The 25,697-nt window shown below is 43.4% G+C and overlaps 1 protein-coding gene across 1 annotated transcript in view; it reads right to left on the bottom strand.

The window, feature by feature from the left end:
* The window catches only part of LOC140728783 (dispanin subfamily A member 2b-like), a 32,337-nt gene extending 14,003 nt beyond the window's left edge, over nt 1–18,334 (bottom strand). The window contains exon 1 of the mRNA XM_073047740.1: nt 18,007–18,334. Coding sequence (XP_072903841.1) covers nt 18,007–18,309 — 303 coding nt within the window. The 5' untranslated portion in view covers nt 18,310–18,334. The remainder of the gene's footprint in view (nt 1–18,006) is intronic.
* Between the last annotated feature and the right edge of the window lie 7,363 nt (nt 18,335–25,697).

Genomic DNA, 25,697 nt, shown 5'->3' with positions numbered 1-25,697 from the left:
TACAAGGAGAAGGCTAGCGAGAGCTTTCTGAGAACATTGTCTGTTCACCCGGTGCTTTGAGCTGTTTTTGAGGAAGTGCATGGCTGCATTGGACCGGATACTAAGTTTAGATGAGGGACTGTGTGGTTCACCCAGTCAAAGCCAATCGTGTTACAGCCTGTGGAAGTAGTGAAAGTAATGGGGACCCCCAAATTTCCTGAAAAGCCTGAGGCCGAGGCCCTCTTAGTGGACGCTCCAGAAGACCACAAGAAGGAGTCGGTATTACCTGCTGGGGTGCTGGTGAGGCCCAAACTGCAGAAGCCTTCAGTTGTACAGGTGAACAGGATGGCAGGGATTGCCAGGAATACTGTGAAGAGAGAGGTCAGCTTCAAGCGGGGGATGACCCTGGTGCATCTTTTCCCAGTGATGGAAATGTCTGGTGACCCAGTGAGACAAGCTGGGGAGAAAACCTCTGCAAAGGGGAAAAGTTTACTGCTGAGTCATTCAACTTCAGGGACTCTTTGGTACCAGTGGGTTGGAAGAGGACGTTGATAAAGAAGATTTTGAAGCTGAAAGGTATCTTTTCCACTGATGAGTTTGATGTGGGTTGTTCCAAGAGCACTCGCCACACTATCCAAGTGACCCAGGACACCCTGTTCAGAGAGAGGTCGTAGCGACTGGCTACTGAAGAGGTGGAAGACCTTCGGCAGTATTTGTGTAAGTTGAAGGAAGCTGGGATCATCACTGAATCCAGAAACCCCTATGCGTCCCCAGTAGTAGCGGCCCGGAAGAAAAGTAGGAAAGTACGGATGTGTGTGGACTATAGTACATGGTCCCAAGGAGCGAAGATGCGCTGGCCTGTCTCAGCGGTGTGAAGTGGTTTAGTGTGCTGGACATGAGGAGTGGATATTACCAGATCCCCATGAGTGAGGCTGATAAAGAGAAGACAGTATTTATATGTCCACTGGGATTCTTCTGGTTCAAAAGGATACCCCAGGGCATATCGGGAGCCCCTGCAACCTTCCAGCGGGTCATGGAGAAACCGGTGGGGAATATGAACTCGCTTAAGGTATTGGTATATCTGGATGACCTCATAGTGCTTGGGTCCACCTTGGAGGAACATGAAGCAAGGCTACTGAAGGTGCTGGGCTGCCTGAAAGCTGAAGGGTTAAAACCTTCCCTGGACAATTGCCAGTTCTGAAAGATGTCTATCAGCTACGTTGGGCACATAGTCTCACGGGTTGGAGTACCTATCATCCATCTAAGATAGATGAGCACATGGCCAAGGCCCTGGACTATGAGCGCTCTGTGCTCATTCCTCGGGTTCTGTGGTTACTATTGGAGGTTCGTGAAGGGCTATGTGAAAGTGAGTCACCCTGTAAATCAGCTTCTGTGTGGTTACCATCCACTGGGGAAGAAAGGGAGGAGGACAAAAGGAGAGGAGGGTAAAGAGTTTCTGAGCCCTTTGGATCCTTTTGGACCGATGTGGGATGCGAAATGTGAAGAGGCCTTTCAGTCGCTGAAGGAGATGCTGATCCAGGTGCCTGTGCTGGCTTTTGCAGACCCCTGATTGCTGTATGTACTGCATACAGATGCCAACAAAGAGGGCTTAAGGGGTGTCCTGTATCGGGATCAGGGCACCAGGTTGAGACCTGTTGTGTTTGTCAGCTGGAGTCTGTTGCTCTCTGAGAAAAACTATGCGTTGAAATGGGCTGTGGTGGAAAAGCTGAGTGACTACCTCTACAGTGCCAAGTTTGAGGTGAGGATGGACAACAATCCCCTAAATTATATCCTGACCTCGGCAAAACTGGATACCACAGGCCATCGGTGGTTGGCAGTGTTGTCTGCCTATGATTTCAGCCTTAAGTACCAGCCGAGAAGTAGGAACATTGATGCTGATGCTTTGTCCCAACATGTGCATGAAGGGCTGGGCAGGGACGAAGAGTGGGAGACTGCTTCTGCCCCGGGGGCGAAAGCCATGTTCCAGTTTACCAACATGGTGAAGACAGATGGAAGGCAAGGGCAGGATCGAGCGGTAGATCAATTGGGAGGTTCTGATGATGCCATTCCACAAGTTTACTGTAAACTGACTGCTCTGAAGACAAACCAGTTACCAAATTGAGTCCTGGGGAAGTGTCAGCTACTCAGTGAGATGACCAGAGCATCAGTACCATTTGGTCAGCAGTCAAAAAGGGAGACATGGCTCAGGCAGAGAAGATAAAATACGCTGCTGAGAGAATGGCCCAGATTGGAGTTGAGGAACCAGATCCTACACCGGGTCATGTCACCTCTGGACCGACCTCAGCGTTCCCAGCTGGTTCTGCCTGAGAGGATTGTGTTGGAAGTCACTTCATGATGATTCTGGACATATAGGGGTTGAAAAGGCTTATGGATTGCTCAGAGATTGGTTTTACTTGCCCTGAATGAAGCCAGAGGTAGAAGAATACTGCAAGTCATGCATTTGATGTACACGTAGGAGGACGCTGCCTACAAGGGCCACTCAGTTGTTCCACTTGCTGAGTGCGGGGCCCCTGGACCTGGTGTGTATAGATTTCCTCTCAATAGATCCAGATGCCAGCGCCAGGGCGAATGTCTTAATCTTCATGGTTCACTACACCAGATATGCACAAGCTTTCCCTACCAAGGATCAGATGGCATCCACGGTGGCCAAAGTGTTATGGGAAAAGACAGGGAGAGCATATAATACAGCAAAAATTTGTGGAAATTTAGAGGATTCAGAAGTTTTCAAAAATCAACAAAAGCCAACCAAAAAGTCATGAAGAAAGTAAAGATGGAAAATGAAAGTGAGCTACCCAATAAGAATGGAGGATAACAAAAGTTTTTTCAAATACATACATAAAGTGTAAAAGACCAGGCTAGTGAGCTGAAAGCATGACCCACTCTCACTAGTATCAGCTCATGAAGACGAAGAAGGACACCATTCAACTGGATGCCAGTCAGAGTCTTGACTCAAGCAAGAACAAGAAAAGAACAAGAATTTCTCGAAGTGTGGTTCTCTACAAAAGAATCCTCCAACAAACACATTGATGTAGATCTGGTATCTGAACCCTTCTGGAAAAAAGAAACAACAACGTCAACAATCAATGAATCACCAGTAATCTCAGGATCTGGACAGCGAAGCAAACATTTCCAAAGTACCTCTCTTGAAGCTAGCCAATCAGAATCTTCTACTGCTAAACTCTTCAGTGTTTTGAACCAGCCAACTAGATCATGACACTTAATCCACATCTATTCAGACCTGGAAGGGATATATAAGCTATCATTCTGAGGAGACAACACCCTCAACTGCGCACTGAAGATGGCTTCTCAATTGGAGGCGAAACATCTGCAAATATTTTGCCAAGTTCAGCAATCAACTAAATCTCCAAATAGCCAACCAAAGCTACCAATATTACACTATTTCAAACAATAATAAATAAATATCAAGAACATGAGACGAAGAGCCCTTGAAAGTGAGTCAATTGGTTGTGGGACTATTTCAATAACAGGACAAGTGAAGTTGAGTGTATTTATCCCCTTTAGTCCAAGTAACTGTTCCTGAACCTGGTGATAAGAGTCTTGGGGCTCTTGTATCACCTTCCTGATGGCAGCAGCAAGAAGAGAGCATGTCCTGGGTGATGGGGGGTCCCTGATGATGGATGCTAATTTCCTGCAACAATGTTCTGTGTAGATGTGCGCAATGGTAGGAAAGGCTTTACCTGTGATGGAGTGGGCCATATCCACCACTTTTTGTAAGGTTTTTCATTCAAGAGCATTGGTGCTTCCATACCAGGCAGTGATGTAGCAAGTCAGTATACTTTTACTACACATCTATAGAAGTCTGTCAAAATTTTAAATGTCATGCCGAATTTCCACAAACTCCTAGGGAAGTGGAGGTGCTGATGTGCTTTCTTCATAATTGCCCTTGCGTGCTAGACCCAGGACAGATCCTCCAAAACAATAACAGCGAGGAATTTAAAGTTGCTGACCCTCTCCACCTCAAATCATCTGAGGACTGGTTCATAGACCTCTGGTGTCCTTCTCCTGAAGTCCATGATCAGCTTCTTGATCTTGCTGGCATTGAATAAGTTGTAACAACACTAACATAAGAACATCAGAAACAGGAGCAGGAGGAGGCCATGCAACCTGTTGAGCCTGCTCCATAATTCAATAAGATCATGGCTGATCTGGCCATGGACTCATCTCCACTTACCTGCCTTTTCCCCATAACCCTTAATTCCTCTACTATGCAAAAATCTATCCAACCTTGCTTTAAATATATTTACTGAGTACTGAGGTAGTCTCCACTGCTTCATTGGGCAGAGAATTCCACAGATTCACCACTCTCTGGGAAAAGCATTTCCTCCCCATCTCCATCTTAAATCTACTCTCCCGAATCTTGAAGCTATGTCCCCTTGTGCTAGTCTCACCTACCAGTGGAAACAACTTTCCTGTCTCAATCTTATCTATCCCTTTCATAATTTTATATGTTTCTATAAGATCTCAATTCTTCTGAATTCCAGTGAGTATAGTCCCAGGCGACTCAATCTCTCCTCATAGTCTAACCCCTTATCTCTGGAATCAACCTAGTGAACCTCCTCTGCCCTACCTCCAAAGCCAGTATACCCTTCCTCAAGTAAGAAGACCAAAACTAGACACAGGACTCCAGATGCAGTCTCACCAGTACCCTGTACAGTTGCAGCATGACTTCCCTGCTTTCAAGCTCATCCCTCAGCCAGATTTTCAATCTCCCCCAAATATGCTAATTCATCACTACCTTTGATTCGGCCTACGACAGCGGTGTCACTAGCAATATTGAATGTGGAATTGGAGCTGTGCTTAGCCACAGAGTCATAAGTGTAAAACAAGTAGAGCAGGGGCTAAGCACACAGCTTTGTGGTGCACCTGTGCTGATGGCGATGGAGATGTTCTTGCCAATCCATACTGACTGGGGTCTGCATGTAGGAAATCCAGGATCTATTTGCATAAGGAAGTATTGAGGCCAATGTCCTTAAGATTATTGATTAGTTTTGAGGGGATGATCATATTAAATGCCAAGCTGTGGTTGATAGAGTATCCTGATGTATGTGTAGGATAATGTAATGGGAGGAAATCAGTGCATAATTCACAATCACCGACATTGATTCAAGGTTCACTTTAAGTTGCTGGTCTGATGTGATAACATTATTATGTGAATTTTTTTTAAAAATTGTGCTTTATGTTCCCCAAACAGAGAACAAGGTGGCTGTTACAGTTTTCCCCTAAAATTAAAATGTCTCCACCGTTTTATTTACAAAAACCTATATTGGTGATCCCAATGTTCTGGGACAATTCCAGGGTTATTCAAAATGCTGGCCAACTGAGTTGCTTTTGAACTGCCGGAGTTTTGGGAGCAAACTGCTTTCACTTAGTTTGTACAAGCCGAGGCCCAATTTGCACTGTGAGAAATCTCCGTAGTTAGCACCAGATATTACTATGTAGTAGTGTGGCTTAGTAGTTTGACAGCAGCGAGAGTGTGAGTTTGCTTAACCACCCACCTGAACACGATAAATATTTATTGCTGAATACTCACCTTTTGCAGACTTTTGGATTTTCTGAGTCTGAGCACATCAGAATGTTACTGTTTTGCCCAGCCTAGGGGATGCGAGGCCTTTGGAGTTGAAGGGTGACATACTGTCTCTCCTGGGAAATCACCATCCTTGTTTTATTTTTAAACAACTCTTCATACAGCAAATGCCTGATCCTGTTTGCTTAGCCCTCACTATTACACCCATGATGGACTATAGTGAGCTTACTAAAATGGCTGATAGTTTACACTCAGCCAATCAGAGGTGCATAATTCCTCCTCCTTTCCCTGCCTCAATCAGCCCAGTAAGCAAGGCCTCCAGCAGACGTATGCCCGCAGCTGCAAAACAGACAACACTAGGTCTGTAGTTTCACCACATTCACTTTGGTACAAACATCAGGAAGTGCTGACCACCTCGCTGCTTGGACAGTGCCAACACATTAGGATGTTGGAGGTCTGTGAACATCATGGGTCCCAGCTACCAGGGTCCCTACTGTTCAATACAGACTTCCTGACAGGGCTACGCTTCTTGTGTGACATGAGTGCTCAAGTAAATGTGCTGCCCGCATTGCTTATTGATCAGAAGGCAAAGAGCAATGAAACCTTGCTATAGGCCACCTACAAGGATCCATACTTGTGGGACAAGACAGATGATGCTCTGCTTCAGTAGGTGTCATTATGCACGGGATTTCATCCTGGCTAAAGTGCCTAGACCTCTGCTCAGTGCAGATTTCTTGTGTGCCCAAGGACTGTTAGTTGATTTTAAGAACTGATGGCTTGTGAATGTCAAGGACTTTGAGTTACCCTGGTCCTCCAGTAAATTTCCCACAACAACTCTGTCAAACACATGCACCACTGCATCTGAATTCACTCAATTGCTGGGCAAATTCCCCAAAATCACCAAACCCACATTCTCCACTTCAGTCACAAAACATGGGGCCAAGCATCACATTACTACAACTGGCCTGCCGATCCATGCCTGTGCATGTAGACTGAACCCAGAAAAGCTGGCAGCCGCAAAGGCTGAGTTTGCCAACATGGAAATGCTTGGCATTGTACGCAAATCAAATGGCCCCTTGACTTCGCCTTTCCATTTCTTCCCCAAGTCATGTTGCCGCACATGTGGCAATTACTGACACCTTAATGAGGCCACCATCCCTGATCATTACCCAGTCCCACACATCTAAGGCTTTTCAGCACATTTTTTTCTAAAGCTGACTTAGTTAGGTGCCTGTGTACTCGGACAACATTCCCAAAACGGCTGTGATAACCCCATTTGGCCTCTGAGTTTCTGCACATGCCACTTGGGCTGAAAAATGCAGCACAGACTTTCCAACAGCTGACGGTCTCTGTAGTAAAAGACGTAAAGATTTTCTTTGTGGTCACCGGGATGACATACTTGTCAGCAGTGCATCCAAAAATGAACATGTAGCTCATTTTTGCACACTTTGAGCACTTAAGGCAACACAGGTTGATTATTAACCCTGCTAAATGCCAGTTTAGGTTGTCAGCCATTGACTTTCTCGGCAATTGCATCTGCGCATAAGGTGTAAAAATACTTCCCATCAATAGTAACTACTATTATGGATATCCCACCATCTGTGCTACAGAAAATAACAAGAGTTTTAGGTTTGTTGAATTTCTATCACTGCTTTATTTCACCACTTGCTATTACTCCACCCATTGAAAATGGGATCCGGACAAGCTCACAATGCTGATTTTAGTGAATTCTGGGGGTGCCTGTGTAGACAAATGTAATGGGTGGAAACAAGCATAATTCACAACCACTGACATTGAGCTGGGGTTCACTTTAAGGGCTGGTCTGATGACGTAATTACATGAGGTTTTTTTTAAATCCACACTTCATGTTTTGTGCTTGGAGGACAATGAAAGAATTGCTAAGGTTTAAAACACCTCTGTCATCTTATTCATGAAAACCTGCATATGCATCTTTGCTGTCCAGAGTGAGGAGCCAATGAAATAGCACATGCTCTGGACGTTTTGCTCCAGTAGGCAAATCGCAGTGTATCTATGTTGCTTCTCAGGCAGGGGTTGTTATGTTTCATCACCAACATCTCAAAACACTTCATCACTGGATATAAGTGCTATTGGGCGATAATCATTGAGGCAGGTCATCATACTCATCTTGGGTATCAATATAATTGAAGCCTGCTTGAAGCAGGTGGGTACCACATACTGCTGAAGTGAGAGGTTAATGATCTCAGTGATCTTATCCAAATATTTATTAAGTATCCCAGTAGTTACTACAGAAAGAAATTGCTGCACCTTTGGTATAGACTTAAAACGTCACAGAACAGTACAGCACAGAAACTGGCCCTTTGACCCATTTAGTTTATGCTAACCATTATTCTGCCTAGTCTCATCAACCTGCACCTAGACCATAGCCTCCCTACCCCTTCCATCTATGTACTTACCCAAATTTCTCTTAAATGCAGAAATCAAACCCACATCCACCACTGTCATCACCCTCTGAGTGAAGGAGCTCCCCCTCATATTGTGTGTGTGTGTGCCCTTAACTCCTGGTGGAGTTGCTGGGGCGCCGCCATGACAAGCTTTTTGCACCAATCTTTTTGGTGATTGCTCATCATACGGTGTGTCTTGGGCATCTGAAACCTGGTGGAGCCCATCCCTCTCCAGGTTTTTTGGAGCCGGCTGGATTCGAACTCGGGAGACTTCGCTCCAAAGTCCGGCGCTGATGCCACCAGCCGGCCTACACATGTACACACACTATGACCTCTGGTTCTAGTCTTACCCACCACCTTAGTGGAAAAAGCCTGTTTGCATTGACCCTATCATGATTCTCTGCAAATTTGTTGATCTGGTTTACTACATTATCATCTAGATCATTGATATAAATGACAAACAACAAACAACCCAGCACAGATCCCTGTAGCATACCACTAGTCACAACTTCCAGTCATCTGCCACTCTCTGACTTCTCCCATTAAGCCAATATCAAATCCAATTTACAATGTCAAAAAAATTGAATCACAGTACACCCCAAGAAATTTGTCAGTGAGGAGGAGATGTTAATATTGATCCATACGGACTATGGGCTCCTGATGAGGAAATCAAGGATCCAATTGGAGAGGGAGGTACTTGGGCCCAAGTTTTGAAGCTTATTGTTTAGTATTGAGGGTTTGATGCTGTTGAACACTGAGCTGTAATCATTAAATTAATCTTTAAGAGCCACACACACAAAATGCTGGTGGAACACAGCAGGCCAAGCAGCATCTATAGGGAGAAGCACTGTCGACGTTTCGGGCCGAGACCCAGTCTTGACGAAGGGTCTCGGCCCGAAACGTCGACAGTGCTTCTCCCTATAGATGCTGCCTGGCCTGCTGTGTTCCACCAGCATTTTGTGTGTGTTGTTGTTTGAATTTCCAGCATCTGCAGATTTCCTCGTGTTTAATCTTTAAGAGCCAGTGTGATTGTGTCTGCTATACACCTGTAGTGGATACAGGCAAGTTGCAGTGGGCCCAGGTCCTTGATTAGGCAGAAACTGATTCTGGCCATGACCAGTTACTCAAAGCACTTCATCACAGTAGATATGAGTGCCCCTACATGATAGTTATTGAGGTAGCTCGCCCTGACACAGATTGAAGATGTCCTTGATCTCTCCTGCCAGTTTGTTGGCATTGCTATTCAGTGCCCTACATGCACCTTCAGGGTCTGATATCTTGCAAGAGTTTACCCTCTTGAAGGATATCCTGATCTCCAAGACAGTGATCAGAGTCACCAGATACTGTACTGTGAGGATTCACACTGTATACTTTTATTTTCCCTTTCAAAGCCAGCATAAAAGGCATTGAGCTCATCAGGGAGTGATGCACCACTTCCATTTATGCTGTTAGGTTTTGTTTGATAGGAAGTAATGTCATGCAAACCCTGCCACAACTGTTGTGCATCCAATTGTGTCTCTGACTTCACACAGAATTGCCTTTCACTCTCACAATGGTCTTCCATGATCCTCCAGGTTAGGTTCGTGGCTAACAACCCTGACTGGTAAAACAAAATTGTTATGGAAATAGCAAAGGAGAATCCTTCTACATATGTGTGGGGCAGTATTCCTTGTAATGGAAACAGCAATGAAGAATCCTTCTGCATCTGACTGTGACAGTATTCCTGAGTCTCCACCCAAGACTTGCATGATTGACTGTAGTTAAAACCAAGAGGAAGCTACTGACATGATGAAGGAAGCCCTGAACACCACCAGAGATGGAGGCCTTCATTGCTGCCCTAAATGGCAGTTGTGTAATAGGCAGTAAGTAACGACCTTCCATAAGTCATACCTGGATATGTATTGTTCTGGATCGCCAGTCATGAACATTACAGACCTAGCCCTCGGCAGACTGAAAATTTTCTGGTTCATCCAGGGCTTCTGCTTTCTTAAGACTCAGAATGTTCTCAAGGGCACACATACATCCACACAGGTCTTGATGAAGTTGGTGATAACTGTGGCATATTCATTCAGATCTTAAGATGAATCCCCGAATATGTTCCAGTCTACTGATTCTAAACTTGCTAATCAAGCCACGTACAATATATTCTGTGACTAACAATGAAGCAAATATTTCTACAATTCACCTGATTCCTTTCCTGGCCTGGTAGTGCACTTGCTCAGGTGGTCAGGCCTGGGGATGTGCCCAGATTTAAATGTTTTAAGGCTGAAAATACCTCATATAATCCAAAACTTTGTTACTTTTTGGATGTGAAAAGGATTTTTAACATCAATTAAATTTTCCTTAGTAGACACAAAGAAGAATTAAACATTAAAAAATCTCAGCCATCTCCTGTGGCTCTACAGATAGGCAATCCTCATTATCTTTAAGAGGATCTAATTTCTCCCTAGTCACCCTTTTACTGTAAATAAAATTGAAGAACCTCTTGAGATTATCTTTACCTCTGACTCCCAATCCATCTCATACTCTCTTTAAGTCCTCCTGATTTCTCTCTTAAGCCTGCTCTTAAACTTTTTATATTCATTGAGCAAGCAAGTTTATTTGTATAGCACTATTAAAACACAAGGCAATTCAAAGTGTTCTATATAGAACAAGATATAAAAATCAAATTTCAGATAATAAATAAGAGAATAAAATCACAAAAAAATATGATAAATAGAAGTTACAGTGCAGGAGATTCTAATTAAAAACTACAGCAAAAAGTTTTAAGCCTTGATTTAAAAAGCTTAAAGTTGGGGCAGATTCCAGAAGGTTATTCCAGATATGTGGAGCATGGTAACTAAAAACTACTTCACCATGTTTAGTTTTGCCCCTGGAGATGGTAAACAGACCTGAGAGCTTGGGAAGGTTCATAATGCAGCAAGAGATCGGAGATGTATTTTGGCCCTAGACCACGCAGTGCTTTATAAACCAGTAGAGCTATTTTAAAGTCAATCCTCTGACGGACAGGAAGCCAGTGTAATGATCTGAGAACTGGAGTGATATGTTCTACTTTTTGGTCTAGGTGAGGACTGTAGCAGTAACGTTCTGAATGAGTTGCAGCTGCCTGAGGGATCTTTGAAAGGGACCTATGGAAATGCCATTTCAGTAGCCAAGCCTACTAAAATAAATGCACGGATGAGTTTTTCTAGATCTTGCTAAGATATAAGCCCTTTAACTCGTGCTATATTTTTAAGATGGTTGTAGGCTGATTTTGTAATTGTCTTAACGTGGCAGTTAAATTTTAAGTCGGAGTTCATCACAACACCAAGTTTTCTGGCTTGGTTTGTGGTCTGTAACGACAGCGATTCTAAGTGAGCATTGACTTTTGATTGTTCTTTTTGGCACCAAAAACAATTATTTCGATTTTCTCCCTGATCAGAGGGATTCATTCATACCCAACTGCCTAAAAGCAATGTACATTTCCTTCCTTTTCCTGACCAGAAGCCTCAAAGTCACCTGGATCAGATGGATTATATCCCAAGGTGGCTAAAAAGATTGTGGAGGCATTAGTAATGATCTTCCAAGAATCACTAGATTTTGGAATGGATCTGGAAGATTACAAATGTGACTCCACTCTTTAAGAAGGGAGGAAGGCAGAAGAAAGGAAATTATAGGCCAATTAGTCTGACCTCAGTGGTTGGGAAGATGTTGGAATCAATTATTAAGGATGTGCTTTATGGTACTTGGAGGCACATGATAAAATAGGATATAGTCAGCACAGTTTCCTTAAGGGAAAATCTTGCCTGACAAATCAGTTGAAATTCTTTGAGGAAATAACAGGCAGGATAGACAAAGGAGAATCAGTGGATGTTGTTTACTTTGATTTTCAGAATGGGGTTGAGTGGGATAATAAATCAGCCATTCTACTCCTAAATTGAAATCACTGACAATTATCACCCTATTATTCTTACAGCAATCTATGAATCTCTACATATTCACTCCTCAAATTCCCCGAGTGTTGGAGGGTCTTTAGGACAATCTCATTAATGTAATCAGCCCCTTCAACCCTCACTGACCATCCCCCAGAAATATCCTCTCTCGTGATAGAGCCAGAGGGATGAAGGGTGGGGGGTGGTATTGATAGTCAGGGAAAATGTTACAGTAGTGCTCAGGCAGGAGAGATTAGAGAGCTTGTCTACCGAGGCCATATGGGTGGAGCTGAGAAACAGGAAAGGTATGACCACATTAAATGGGTTGTATTATAGACCACCTAATAGTCAGTGAGAATTGGAGGAGCAAATCTGCAGAGAGATAGCAGACAACTGCAGGAAAAATAAAGTTGTGATAGTAGGAGATTTTAATTTTCCACATTTTGATTGGGACTCCCATACTGTTAAAGGTCTAGTCGGGTTAGAGTTTGTAAAATGTGTTCAGGAAAGTTTTCTAAATCAATATATAGAGGTACCAAGTAGAGAGGATGCAATATTAGATCTCTTATTAGGAAACGAGTTAGGACAAGTAACAGAAGTGTGTGTAGAGGAACACTTTGGGTCTAGAGATCATAACGCCATTAGTTTCAACTTGTTCATGGATAAAGATAGATCTGGTCCTCGGGTTGAAGTTCTAAACTGGAAAAAGGTCAAATTTGAAGAAATGAGAAAGGATCTAAAAAGCGTGGATTGGGACAGGTTGTTCTCTGGCAAGGATGTGATTGGTAAGTAGGAGACCTTCAAAGGAGAAATTTTGAGAGTGCAGAGTTTGTATGTTCCTGTCAGGATTAAAGGCAAAGTGAATAAAAATAAGGAACCTTGGTTTTCGAGGGATATTGGAAATCTGATAAAGAAGAAGAGAGAGATGTATGACAGGTATAGGCAACAAGGAGCAAATAAGGTGCTTGAGGAGTACAAAAAAGTGCAAGAAAATACTTAAGAAAGAAATCAGGAGGGCTAAAAGAAGACATGAGGTTGCTTTGGCAGTCAAGGTGAAAGATAATCCAAAGAGCTTCTACAGGTATATTAAGAGCAAAAGGATAGTAAGGGATAAAATTGGTCCTCTTGAAGATCAGAGTGGTCGGCTATGTATGGAACCAAAAGAAATGGGGCAGATCTTAAATGGGTTTTTTGCATCTGCAATTACTAAGGAAACTGGCATGGAGTCTATGGAAATAAGGCAATCAAGTAGTGAGGTCATGGAACCTATACAGATTGAAGAGGAGGAGGTGCTTGCTGTCTTGAGGCAAATCGGAATAGATAAATCCCCAGGACCTGACAGTGCATTCCTTCAGACCTTAAAGGAGACTAGTATTGAAATTGCAGGGGCCCTGGCAGATATATTTAAAATGTTGGTATCTACGGGTGAGGTGCTGGAGGATTGGAGGATAGCACATGTTGTTCTGTTGTTTAAAAAAGGCTCTAAAAGTAATCCAGGAAATTATAGGCCGGTAAGTTTGACATTGGTTGTAGGTAAATTATTGGAAGGTGTACTAAGAGATAGGAACTACAAGTATTTAGATAGACAGGGACTTATTAGGGAGAGTCAACATTGCTTTGTGCGTGGTAGGTCATGTTTAACCAATCTATTTGAGTTTTTCGAGGAGTTTACCAGGAAAGTGGATGAAGGGAAGGCAGTGTATGTTGTCTACATGGACTTCAGTAAGGCCTTTGACAAGGTCCCGCATGGGAGGTTAGTTAGGAAGATTCAGTCGCTAGGTATACATGGTGAGGTAGTAAATTGGATTAGACATTGGCTCAATGGGAGAAACCAGAGAGTGGTAGTGGAGGATTGCTTCTCTGAGTGGGGGCCTGTGACTAGTGGTGTGCCACAGGGATCAGTGCTGGGTCCATTGTTATTTGTCATCTGTATCAATGATCTAGATGATAATGTGGTAAATTTGATCAGCAAATTTGCTAATGATACAAAGATTGGAGTTGTAGCAGACAGTGAGAAAGGTTTTCAAAGCTTGCAGAGGGATTTGGAACAGCTGGAAAAATGGGCTGAAAAATGGCAGATGGAGTTTAATGCAGTCAAGTGTAAGGTATTGCACTTTGGAAGGACAAACCAAGGTAGAACATACAAGGTAAATGGTAGGACACTGAGGAGTGCAGTAGAATAGAGGGATCTGGGAATACAGATACATAATTCCCTAAAAGTGGCATCACAGGTAGATAGGGTCATAAACAGAGCTCTTGGCACATTGGCCTTTATAAATCAAAATACTGAGTATAGGAGTTGGAATGTTATGGTGAGGTTGTATAAGACATTGGTGAGGCTGAATTTGGAGTATTGTGTGCAGTTTTGGTCACCTAATTACAGGAAGGATATTAATAAGGTTGAAAGAGTGCAGAGAAGGTTTACAAGGATGTTACCAGGACTTGAGAAACTGAGTTACAGAGAAAGGTTGAATAGGTTAGAACTTAATTCCTTGGAGCATAGAAGAATGAGGGGAGATTTGATAGAGGTATATAAAATTATGATGGGTATAGATAGAATGAAAGTAAGCAGGCTTTTTCCACTGAGGCTAGGGGAGAAAAAAAAACAGAGGACATGGGTTAAGGATGAAAAGGGAAAAGTTTAAAGGGAACATTAGGGGGAGCTTCTTCACACAGAGAGTAGTTGGAGTGTTGAATGAGCTGCCAGATGAAGTGGTAAATGCAGGCTCACTTTTAACATTTAAAAAAAATTTGGACATGTACGTGGATGAGAGGGGTATGGAGGGATATGGTCTAGGTGCAGGTCTGTGGGACTAGGCAGAAAAATGGTTTGGCACAGCCAAGAAGGGCTGAAGGGCTTGTTTCTGTGCTGTAATGTTCTATGGTTCTCTGGTACATCCCTGATCAAAAATTTAACTCCCCCTTCTCTCTTTCACTGCCTCTATCTTGCATGTAGCATCTGTACCCTGGAACATTGAGCTTCCAGTCTGGCCCATCCCATAATCATGTTTCTGTAATGTCCTGGTCCCATGGGTCATGTTCTATTTGTTTTCAATGTATTATTTTAGGTAGAAGGCACATCAATTGTTTACCACAGTAACTTGCAGATGGAATCAAATAATAATCAGTAAGTCAACACTGATAGGCAAATACGATTTACCTTGTTTTCCAAAGCTGAAGCAGGTGTAGATTTATTGAACCATGCATGTGCCTCTCTAAGAGTTGCTTACATGTCTCTCCCACCAGTGCTGGCAGCACATTCCACTGTGTGAAAAAACTACCTCTGAATCCACCCTACCCCCTTCCATGCTTTCCTTTAATCACCTTAAAATTATGTCCTCTACTATTAGCCATCTCTACTCATCCCATTTTCTAGCACTTGATCTGTAACCTTCTATCCCTTGGTAATTTGAGACCTTGTCCAGTTACTTGTTAAAATTGCACAACCTTCTCAGGCAGATGATTTCAATTCCCACCCCTCTCTGGGTGGAAAATCTCATCCCTAAATCCCTAAACATCATACTGCTTACCTCAAACAATCAGCTGGTGGGAATATTTCCCATTTTCTACACCACTTAAGCCTCCCGATGCTCCCTGTAAGAACCCATAGTATTACAGGAAAGATACTAGCATAGAGAGAAGATTGGCTGACTGGCAGGAGGTGAAGAGTAGGAATAAAGGGGGCTTTTTCTGTTTGGCTGCTGGTGCTAGTGACTAGTGGTTTTCTGATTATTTTCATGTTATGTGTCAAAAATTTGGGTGACACAATTGATGGCTTTGTGACCAAGTTTGCTGACAATACAAAGATAGGTGCAAAGGCAGGTAGTATTGAGGAAGCATAGATTCTTTTGAAGACTTAGACAGATTAGGAAATTGAGCAAAGTAGTGGCAGATGGAATACAGTGCAGGGATGTATATGGTCATGCACTTTGGTAGAAGGAATAAGTGTATAAACTATTTACTAAATGGACAGAAATTTGAAAATCAGAGGTGCAAAGGGACTTGGGAGTCCTTGTACAGGATTCCCCAAAGGTTAATTTTCAAATTGAGCCAGTGGTAAGTAAGGAAAATGCAGTGTTAACATTAATTTTGAGAGGACTAGAATAAAAAAAGCAAGGATAAAATGCTGAGGCTATGTTTATAAGGCACTGGTCAGACTGCACCTAGGGTATTGTCAGCAGTTTTGGGTCCCTTATCTGAGAAAAGATGGGTTGAAAGTGTTAATATATGAGGAACATTTTACAGGCTGTGGGCCTGTACTTGCTGGAGTCTAGAAGAATGAGGGACGATCTCATTGAAACCTATCAAGTATTGAAAGGCCTAGATAGAGCAGATGTTGTGATACAGGTGAGATGTTTCCTGTATTGGTGAGTCTCGGACTAGAGGGCAAAGCCTCAGAATAGAGAGATGTCTCTTTAGAACAGAAATGAGGAGGAATTTCTTTAGTCAGAGGGTGTTGAATCTGTGAAATTCTTTGCCATGGATGGCTGTGGCAACCAAGTCATTGAGTATATTTAAAATGGAGGTTGATGGGTTTTTGATTCATAAGGGTGTCAAAGATTATGAAGAGAAGGTAAAAGAATGGGATTGAGAGGAATAATAAATCAGCCATGGGTAAATTTGATGGGCCAAATGGCTTAATTCTGCTTCTATGTCTTATGGTAAGAAGTTTGTCCGTTCTCCCTGTGGCAGACTGCTTTTCTTCTGGATGCTCTGGTTTCCTCTCATATTCCAAAAATGTGTGAGTTAAATTGTGGGCCAGAAGTATGGTCACTTGCGGGCACAATTCTCACTGATTTAGTTGATGCAGATGAAGCATTTCAGTGTCGTCTGTGGTCTCCATGCAGACTAACTCAACTCTCCAGATACATTAACTACCTCCAAGAAGTGAGGTTAAGTTAGTCAGACCTGACTTTCTACACGTATCCCTGCTGTTGTACCTCTCACATATTTTTCCAGGACTTGCCCATCAGTGGCCTGAGCTGTGTTTTCAGTCTGTCCTTCCCCCTTTCGACCTTGACTTCAACATTAACAGTCTCCTAACTGACTGGCACCAGAGAGAATGAGGAAACACATAATCGACCAGTCCATACCTGAAGCCTGCTCTTCACTGAGATGAATCTCAGGGTAACTGTATTCCCATCTACCCATGGTTACGTTTCAGCCTCTTGTTTATGTACTTCTATTATACCTTCCTCTAAACATATTCAAAGGCTTTGCTCCTACCTCATGAGGAAGAACGTTGGCTGGATTGGATCATGTACTGAAACAGAGTGAAAAGTTTTTGTTCTGTATGTTATCTGGACAGATCATGCTTCCATTAGGGCATCCAGGCAATCAAAAGACAAGTGTATTGTGATGTTACAGTTACAGGGAAAGTGCAGTGCAGGTGGACAATAATATACAGGGCCATCCCAGATGGGCAATCACTTATTTCTCTAGTTAAATCATAAGATATAGGAGCAGATGGGCCATTCAGCCCATCGAGTCTGCTCCACCATTCCACAGCTGATGTATTATCCCTTTCAACCCCATTCTCCCACCTTCGCCCCATAACCTTTGATGTTCTGACTAATCAAGAACCTATCAACCTCTGCTTTTAATGTACTCAATGCCTCCAGGTTCACTACCCTCGGGTTAAAGAAATTCCTCCACATCCCTGGTCTATATCAATTTTCCTCTATTCTGAGAGTGTGCCCTCTGGTTCTAGACTCCCCAACTATAAGAAACATCCTCTCCATGTCCACTCTGTCTCGGTCTTTCAATATTCAATAGGTTTCACTGAGATTCACCCCTCCCCTATTCTTCTAAACTCCAGTGAGTACAGCCCAGAGCCATCAGCTCAACATAGTTAATCTGTCATTCCTGGAATCATTCTGGTGAAACTCCTCTGGAGAAGCTATCTCCTCGTCAGCCAGTCTAAAACACTCCTGAAGTTCAAGCCATCTCTTCAAGAGCAATAGGTAAAGTATCAACCCTGGCTTCACAATTGTTAGCTACACCCTGGGAAGTGGAGAGAGCAGATGAGGGGCTCTCAAACTACCACCTCATTCACTCCCCAACCTCCCTTCCATATGCTCTCTTCTGCCCGCCCACCCCGAACAGAGAAAGGCTGCTTAGGGTTTACCTTCACAGAGAATGCCACCGCGATGAAGCCCAAACAGAGTATGTTCATATAAAACATGTTGAAGATGGACCAGACCAAAAAGTCACGGCTCTGTGTCCGCTGCACACAAATATTGGGGGCCGGAGTCATGTTCATCCCGGGAGCGGGAGCCATGGGTATCCCGGGAGCTGGAGCCATGAGTATCCCGGGAGCTGGAGCCATGGGTATCCCGGGAGCCAGGGACACCTGGGTGGGCAGGTTGGTTTTCGCATCCTGCGTGTATTCAGGCGGCTTCCCAGAGGCCGGCTGTGTTGGGTAACTCATGACCGAACTCCACACTTGAAAAAGACACAGTCCTCAGGATCGCGTCGCAACCCGCACTTTATACAGGAACGGGGTGGGCGGAGCAAGGGCAGTGCAGGTGTGAGTCAAGAAACAAAGGATTCTGGCATGGTTCCAGAGAGCTGGAAAATTGTAAATATCTCTCCGCTCTTCAAGAAGGGAGAGAGGCAGAAGAGGTTCTGCAAAGGGAGTTCGAGGAGTTAGATACTACGTTACAGTGCAGGCTTCCAGGGTTGTGATCTCAGGATTGATACCCTTGCTACGTGCTTGTAAGGCCAAAAATGGAAAGATTATAAGGTTTAATACGTGGCTAAGGAGTTGGTGTAATATTTTTGGATCATTGGGCTCTCTTGCAGGGAAGGTGGGACCTGTACTGAAGAGTCGGTTTACACCTGAACTGGGAGGGAACTAATGACACAGCGGGTGGTGTACAGTAGGATTTAAACTAGAGCTGCAGGGGAGTGGGAACCAGAGTACCAGAACAGTTGGTGGAGAGGTTGTAGAGACAGATGTTGGTAAAACCTCAGGCAAAGTCAGAAATCAAAAGGTTGAGCTGCGTATATTTCAAAGCAAGAATTGTAGTAGGAAAGCTGAATGAGCTCAGGGCACGGATCGACACCTGGAGTTATATTGTGGCCATTAGTGAGACTTGCAGGAGGGGCAGGACTGACAGTTCAGTATTCCAGTGTTCAGTTGTTCGGACACGACAGACTGGGAGAGATTACAGAAGGGGTGGCGCTACTAGTCAGAGAAAATGTCACAGCAGTGCTCAGTCAGGACAGACTGGAGAACTCATCTAGTGAGACATTATGGATGGAACTGAGAAGTAAGAAAGGTATATTCACGTCAATAGGGCTATATTACAGACCACCCAACAATCCTAGGGATACAAGACTATAAAACATAGGAGCAAAATTAAGACATTCAGCCCATCGAGTCTGCTCCACCATTCTATCAAAGCTGATTCAGGATCCACTCAACCCCATACACCTGCCATCTCACCATACCCTTTGATGCTCTGACCTATCAGGAAACTATCAAACTTTGCTTTAAATATACACATGGTCTTGGCCTCCAAGGCAGACTGTGGCAGAGAATTCCACAGATTTACTGCTCTCTGGCTATAAAAATTCCTCCTTACCTCTGTTCCCAGAAACATCCTTGTGAACCTCTTCTAGACTCTCTCTAATGACAACACATCCTTTCTGAGATATGGGGCCCAAATCTGTTGACAATACATCAAGTGCAGCCTGACTAGAGTCTTATAAAGCCTCAGCATTATCTCCTTGGTTTTATATTCTATTCCCTTGAAATGAATGCCAACATTGTATTTGCCTTTTTTAAAAATCACAGACTCAACCTGGAAATTAATCTTTTCGAAGTCTTATACAAGGACTCTTAAGTCCCTTTGCACCTCTGATGTTTGAATTTTCTCCCCAATTAGAATAGTCTGCGCTTTTGTTCCTTTTATCAAAAGGCATGATCATACATTACCCAAAACTGTATTCCGTCTGCTACTTTATTGCCTACTTTGCCAATCTATTGAAGTCCTTCTGCAATCGCACTGCTTCCTCAGCACTATCTACCCCGCCATCGATCTTTGTATCATCTGCAAACTGCCACAAAGCCATCAATTCCATTATCTAAATCATTGACAAGCAATGTGAAAAGTAGCAATCCCAAAATTGACCCCTGAGGAACAGCACTAGTCTCTGGCAGCCAACCAGAAAAGGCTCCTTTTATTCTCACTTGCTGCCTCCTGCCTGCCAGCAATTCCTCTATGCATGTCAGTATCCATGTAATGCCATGGGATTTTATCTTGTTAGCAGCCTCAGATTCAGATTCAGATTCAGATTCAGTTTATTGTCATTTAGAAACCACAAATGCAATGCAGTTGAAAAATGAGACAGCGTTCCCCCAGAATGTTATCACAAAAGCATATGACAAAACAGACTACAGCAGAAAATCCACATAACGTTTGGCAATCCCCAATCCGGAGTCCGGAGAGGCTGCTGCGTATTAATATCGTGCTACTATCGTTCTGCGTTCCCAGGAAAGGAGCTCCAAATCCACCAGACAAAAACAAGACCAAAAACTAAAGCTACAAGACCTGCACAAAACCACATAATTACAACATATAGTTACAACAGTGCAAACAATAGCATAATTGATTTAAAAAAACAGACTATGGGCACAGTAAAAATAGTCCAAGATGTTAAAGGACTGTAAGTTCGAAAGAAATCACCACAGTTTCCACAAGTCCCCAGGGTCCCAACAGACTCGCCATCCCACGCCGGCGGCAGAAGGGAATACTACCGCTTCCACGGCTTCCATGGCGTCGCCTGACTCAGCTCCGCAGACGCAGCACACAATGGAAGCTCTGTCAAAACCAGCCTCGCAGATGCAGCACACACCGAAAGCGACCTGAATCTGTTGAAAGGACTCCAAGTCCGTCGAACCTCCGAGCCAACGACCATCTCCTCTGGCACAGCTTCTCCGAGCACCATCCTCTGCTGAGCGTATTAAGACGACCCCGCCACCGGCCATCGGCAACACGACCCCAAGGACTGGGGGCCTGTTCTTCCCAGCAGAGTCCCAGACCTCACAGCAGCAGCAGCAACGAAGAAGGTTTTCCTGGAATTTCCCGATGTTTCTCCGTGCTTCCATATCCGTTTTCAATCGATTATGATTGCACACGGCACCCCACATGCCACATGTGGCACCTTATCAAATGTCTTCTGAAAATTCAAGTAAAAGACATCTACTGCCTCTCCTTTGTCCAGCCTGCTTGTTACTTCCTCAAAGAACTCGAACAGATCATTTGCCAGATCATTTTGAATACCATCAAAATTGGCCTTTCTCCTATTTAAAATTTCAACCTGTGGACCAGACCTATGTTTTGGCATATTTACTTTGAAACTAATAGAATTATGCTCACTGGATGCAAAGTATTCCCCATACACAAAACTTTGGTCACCTAGTCTGCCTCATTCCCTAATAGCAGAACAAGTATCACACAGTCTCTCTTTTGGACTTCTACGCACAGCACTGATTAAAGAAACTTCCCTGAACACATTTGATAAACTCTATCCAACCTGGTCCTTTTACAGTATGGGAATTACGGTCAATATAGAGAAAGTTAAAATCACCAACTATAACAACCATAAGATATAGGAGCCATATATGTAGGCCATTCGGCCCATCAAGTCTGCTTCGCCATTCAGTCATGGGCAGATCCAATTTTTGCAGTCATCCCAACTCCCTTCCCTTCTCCCCATACCCTTTGATGCCCTGGCTAATCAAGAACCTATCTATCTCTGCCTTAAATACATCCAATGACATGGCCTCCACAGCCATTAGTGGCAACAAATTCCATAGATTTACTACACTCTGAAACCTTATGTTTAGAACTATAGAACCATAGAATATTACAGGACAGAAACAGGCCCTTCAGCCTTTCTTGGCTGTGCCAAACCATTTTTCTGCCTAGTCCCACTGACCTACACCTGGACCATATCCCTCCATAGCCCTCTCATCCATGTACCTGTTCAAGTTTTTCTTCAATGTTAAAAGTGAGCCCGCATTTACCACTTCATCTGGCAGCTCATTCAACACTCCCCCCACTCTCTGTATGAAGAAGCCCCCCCCATGTTCCCTTTAAATTTTTCCCCCTTCACCTTTAACCCATGTCCACTGGGGTTTTTTCTCCCCTAGCCTCAGTGGAAAAAGCCTGCTTGCATTCACTCTATCTATACCCATTGTAATTTTATACACCTCTATCAAATCTCCCCTCATTCTTCTACGCTCCAGGGAATAAAGTCCTAACCTATTCAACCTTTCTCCGTAACTCAGTTTCTCAAGTCCCGACAACATCCTTGTAAACCTTCTCAGCATTCTTTCAACCTTATTAATATTCTTCCTGTAATTCAGTGACCAAAACTGCACACAATACTCCAAATTTGGCCTCACCAATGTCTTCTACAACTTCACCATAACATTCCAACTCTTATATTCAATACTTTGATTTACAAAGGTATATAATTACATGAATTACAGGAAGGATATAAATAACTTTGTACCAAAAGCTCTCTTTACGACCCTATCTACTTGTGACACCACTTTTAGGGAATTATGTATCTGTATTCACAGATTTCTCTGTTCTACTGCACTCCTCAGTATCCTACCATTTACCTCTATCTTCTACCTTGGTTTGTCCTTCCAAAGTGCAATACAATAGACAATAGACAGTAGGTGCAGAAGAAGGCCATTCGGCCCTTCTAGCCAGCACGTCCATTCACTGTGATCATGGCTGATCATACACAATCAGTACCCCGTTTCTGCCCTCTCCCCATATCCCTTGATCCCGCTATCTATAAGAGTTCTATCTAACTCTCTCTTGAATGCATCCAGAGACTTGGCCTCCACTGCCTTCTGGGGCAGAGCATTCCACATATCCACCACTCTCTGGGTGACAAAGTTTTTCCACTTCTCTGTTCTAAATGGCCTACCCCTTATTCTTAAACTGTGGCCTCTAGTTCTGGACTCATCCATCAGCGGGAACATGCTTCCTGCCTCCAGTGTGTCCAATCCCTTAATAATCTTATATGTTTCAATCAGATCCCCTCTCATCCTTCTAAATTCCAGTGTACACAAGCCCAGTCGCTCCAACCTTTCAACATATGACAGTCCCGCCATTCCGGGAATTAACCTTGTGAACCTACACTGCATTCCCTCAATAGCAAGAATGTCCTTCCTCAAATTTAGAGACCAAAACTGCACAAAATACTCCAGGTGGGGTCTCGCCAGGGCCCTGTACAGCTGCAGAAGGACCTCTTTACTCCTATACTCAATTCCTCTTGTTATAAAAGCCAGCATGCCATTAGCTTTCTTCACTGCCTGCTGTACCTGCATGCTTGCTTTCATTGACTGATGTACAAGAACACCTAGATCTCGTTGTACTTCCCCTTTTCCTAACTTGACTCCATTTAGATAGTAATCTGCCTTCCTGTTCTTGCCACCAAAGTGGATAACTTCACATTTATCCACATTAAACTGCATCTGCCATACATTTGCCCACTCACCCAACCTGTCCAAGTCACCCCGCATTCTCATAACATCCTCCTGACATTTCACACTGCCACCCAGCTTTGTGTCATCAGCAAATTTGCTAATGTTACTTTTAATCCCTTCATCTAAATCATTAATGTACCGGTATATTGTAAACAGCTGCGGTCCCAGCACCGAACCTTGCGGTACCCCACTGGTCACAGCCTGCCATTCCGAAAGGGACCCATTAATCGCTACTCTTTGTTTCCTGTCAGCCAGCCAATTTTCAATCCATGTCAGTACTCTGCCCCCCATACCATGTGCCCTAATTTTGCCTACTAATCTCCTATTGGGACTTTATCAAAAGCTTTCTGGAAGTCCAGGTACACTACATCCACTGGCTCTCCCTTGTCCATTTTCATTGTTACATCCTCAAAAAACTCCAGAAGATTAGTCAAGCATGATTTTCCCTTCATAAATCCATGCTGACTCGAACTGATCCTTCTACTGCTATCCAAATGTGTCATAATTTCCTCTTTTATAATTGACTCCAGCATCTTCCCCACCACCGACGTCAGGCTAACCAGTCTATAATTCCCTTTTTTCTCTCTCACTCCTTTCTTGAAAAGTGGGACAACATTAGCCACCTTCCAATCAGCAGGAACTGTTCCTGAATCTATAGAACATTGTAAATGATTACCAATGCGCCATGATTTCTAGAGCCACCTCTTTAAGTACCCTGGGATGCAGACCATCAGGTCCCGGGGACTTATCAGCCTTCAGACTCAACAGTCTATCCAACACCGTTTCTTGCCTAATATAAATTTCCTTCAGTTCATCCTTTACCCTAGTTCCTTTGGCCACTATTACATCTGGGAGATTGTTTGTGTCTTCCCTAGTGAAGACAGATCCAAAGTACCTGTTCGACTCATCTGCCATTTCCTTGTTCCCCATAATAAATTCACCCGTTTCTGTCTTCAATGGCCCAATTTTGGTCTTAACTATTTTTTTGCTATTCACATACCTAAAGAAGCTTTTACTATTCTCCTTTATATTCTTGACTAGTTTACCTTCATACCTCATTTTTTCTTGGCATATTGCCTTTTTTGTTATCTTCTGTTGCTCTTTAAAAGCTTCCCAGTCCTCCGGTTTCCCGCTCATCTTTGCTATGTTATACTTCTTCTCTTTTATTTTTATACTGCCCTTTACTTCCCTCGTCAGCCACGGCGCCCCTTACTCCCCTTAGGATCTTTCTTCCTCTTTGGAATGAACCAATCCTGCACCTTCTGCATTATTCCCAGAAATACCTGCCATTTTTGTTCCACTGTCTTCCCTGCTAGGGTATTGTTCCATTGAACTTTGGCCAGCTCCTCCCTCATAGCTCCATAGTTCCCTTTGTTCAACTGTAATATTGACACAACCGATTTTTCCTTCTCCTTCTCAAATTGTAGGTTAAAACATATCATATTATGGTCACTACCTCCTAATGGTTCCTTTACCTCGAGGTCCCTGATCAAATCCAGTTCATTGCACAATACTAAATCTAGAATTGCCTTCTCCCTGGTAGGCTCCAGTACAACTAAGAATCCATCTCGGAGGCACTCCACAAACTCCCTTTCTTGGGGTCCAGTACCATTCTGATTCTCCCAGTCTACCTGCATGTTGAAATCCCCCATGACAACTATATCATTACCTTTGCAACATGCCAATTTTAACTCTTCATTCAACTTACACCCTACATCCAGACTGCTGTTTGGGGGCCTGTAGATAACTCCCATTAGGGTCTTTCTACCCTTAGAATTTCTCAGTTCTATCCATATTGACTCTACATCCCCAGATTCTATGTCCCCCCTCGCAAGGGACTGAATATCATTCCTCACCAACAGAGCCACCCCACCCCCTCTGCCAGTCAGTCTGTCCTTTCGATAAGATGTATATCCTTGAATATTCATTTCCCAGGCCCTATCCGCTTGAAGCCATGTCTCAGTTATTCCCACAACATCGTACTTGCCAATTTCCAACTGAGCCTCAAGCTCATCTACTTTATTCCTTATACTTGGTGCATTCATATATAATACTTTTAATTCGGTACTCCACTCTCCTTTCATATCAATTCTTATTTCACTTGGCCATACTGTATAATCTCTTCTTGAGCTTTCTACTCCATTGATTCTGTTGTCCTTTTTAACTTTTCTTATTTTCACTTTCCCTTTAACTCCATCCTTATATTTCCAGTTCATCCCCTCACACTTGTCTGCATTAAACTCCATCTGCCATTTTTCAGCCCATTTTTTCAGCTGTTCCAAATCCCTCTGCAAGCTTTG

This window comes from Hemitrygon akajei, chromosome 6 (assembly GCF_048418815.1).
Source record: "Hemitrygon akajei chromosome 6, sHemAka1.3, whole genome shotgun sequence".
Taxonomy (NCBI): Eukaryota; Metazoa; Chordata; class Chondrichthyes; order Myliobatiformes; family Dasyatidae; genus Hemitrygon; species Hemitrygon akajei.
The sequence above is the reverse complement of the archived record's forward strand: the minus strand, read 5'-3'. Positions and strand labels throughout refer to the sequence as shown.